General features: G+C 43.9%; 1 protein-coding gene across 1 annotated transcript; it reads left to right on the plus strand.

The window, feature by feature from the left end:
• Positions 1–520: 520 nt before the first annotated feature.
• LOC104951770 (semaphorin-4A-like) lies at positions 521–1,535 on the plus strand (the record flags this gene model as incomplete). Its single annotated transcript, XM_010778498.1, has 3 exons — positions 521–552; positions 1,028–1,213; positions 1,413–1,535. Coding segments are annotated over exons 1-3 (341 nt in total), but the record flags the coding sequence as incomplete, so codon positions are not given.
• Between the last annotated feature and the right edge of the window lie 763 nt (positions 1,536–2,298).

The raw sequence follows: 2,298 nt of genomic DNA on the forward strand, positions 1-2,298 counted from the left end.
GATTTTGGTTTGGAAAAACGAAAGGAAGGAGTTGCACTGTTCGGTGGTGAAGGACGAGGTGGCGTTGTCACAGGGTTTGAGAAGTTTGCTGATGGTGGAGAAGAGACGCTTGGGGTTGCTGGAGCCAGACTGAATGAGTTGTGAGTACTAATTAGACCGGGCTGCTTTGAGTGCGTTACTGTACTGCTGGAGATAGTCTTTGTAGATTTGAAGATGGACTGTTTGTGTGGTTTTCTTATGTTGGCGTTCAAGTTGACGTTTCCTTGATTTCATTTGGCGGAGTTCGGGGGTATACCAGAGGGCGGAGTGCATGAAAGAGAAATGTTTTGTTTTTGTGGGGGCCAGTTCATTGAGACAGAAGGAGAGGGTGCTGTTATAATAGTCCACAAGTTCAGATGGGTTTTCAGAAAGTGGGGGGGGGGAGGCAGACATCTTGCAGGTAATGGAGGCAGTGATTGCTGAAGGTGAGATGGATTTTAGGTTTCTGTAGGTTATTGTGCGTTTTTGCTTTTGGGCGGGGATGGGGATGTTGATGTCCATGATGATGGCAAGGTGATCAGAGATGTGGAGATTGAGGCTGGACAGATGATGGATGCTGAGACCAGTGGAGCAGACCAAGTCCAGGACGTGACCAAGGCTGTGTGTTGGGAAGTTGATGTTAAATATATGCATAACTTTAAGGCTTAATATTAATCAAACAGATGAGTTGAGAAAATATTCACCCCCCCCCCAATCCATATTCATGAAGGGGGGATCTAACTAAACAGATAATATGTTTTTTTGAACCACGATGTAAACATGTTTATTTCTGCTGTAAAGTTGGGCATTTTAACATGGGGGTCTATGGAAATTGCTCCCTTCTGCAGACTGCTCCTACTGGCCACTAGATGAACTGCAGTTTGAGGCACTTCCGTATTAGCGTCCCGGCTCTTCCCCAGAGTTTGCCGCTTGGTTTACACTCTTAAACTCTGATGCTAGTCTTACTGGCCCCCCAGCCCATCTCAGGATGAGTGTTCTGTTGTAACAGCTTGACTCTCTTCTCTCTGCAGGGTATGATCTATGTGGGCTCCTCAGAGGGGGTGGTGAGGGTTCCAACAGCAAACTGCTCCTTCTACTGGACCTGTCCTCAGTGTGTCCTGGCCCGGGACCCCTTCTGTGGCTGGGACCCGGCCAGCAGGGCCTGTGTGGGGGCCTCCAACAGCCAGGCCAGTCTGTGAGTGCCAAGATACTTTCACTGTCATGTTGGAAGGGGGGGATTATGATGATATATGATACTGCTTTTTAATAAAGAACGTCTTAAGGCTACATATTGCATTAAATGTCATTGTACACACTTGTACACACTAGTAACAACCATGTGTTTAAATCAGTCTCTGTCCCACTATGACCATGTGACTGTTCTCCGTCCTCAGAGGCCAGGATGTAGACAGAGGGAATGTTGAAGAGGCGTGCAACAGTGTTTCATTCTCACACAGAGCCCGGTTCAGTCCAAACAAACTGCCTGCAGGTGAGTCACTTGTTTCAGTCTATGGCAGGTTAAACAATATATAAAGCATTATTCATAGAACATCTACATTTCCCATTAGATGATTCTGATTATCCCACGAAGGCTGGCAGTTTATAGATATCTGGTGACGCTGTGAAGAGAATATGGAGGGTCTTGGTGTTTTGTGGGCTCAAGGAAAGGGGGGCTAAAGCAATTTTTTGTGGTGGCGAAACGGCGGTACTACAACTTCCGTGTCAGTTTGTGACGTCACTGAGCCAAAAAAGAGTTTTCCATTGACTTACATTGGGAAAGAGACAACATTTTATTTAGGAAAATCTAATTCAATGCCTGAACACTGTTATAGCCCTTATTAAAATTAATTGGACTTAAAAGTTGTAAAACGCTGGCGGTTATGTGGGAACAAAGAGGCAAATCACACACACATTATCTGGGAATGTGATCAACTAAATACTTACCGAGAAAATGTGAATGCTGCTATCAGACACATTCTGGGTTATTCAATACCCAAGGACTCCAAAATGTTATACCTTTTTGAAATACAAATGATTGTGTGTTTGATAATGATAGGTACTTATCTAAGATGCTGTAAATGCAAGCAAGAAAGCAATAACAAGAAACTGGTCTAAGGCTGAGCCCCCTACTAAACAGCATGGATATTATAAGCTAGGTCTATATATTAAATCCAACATGTAAAAGACAAAACCACTTATTACTTTTCAAAACTACTTCCGTCAGTGGTCTTGACTCGGTTTGCATTTATAAAGAATGCCCAAATGTGTTTAATCGTTAAT

This window comes from Notothenia coriiceps, unplaced genomic scaffold (genome assembly GCF_000735185.1).
Source record: "Notothenia coriiceps isolate Sejong01 unplaced genomic scaffold, NC01 NC01_scaffold00019101, whole genome shotgun sequence".
In the NCBI taxonomy this organism is placed as follows: domain Eukaryota; kingdom Metazoa; phylum Chordata; class Actinopteri; order Perciformes; family Nototheniidae; genus Notothenia; species Notothenia coriiceps.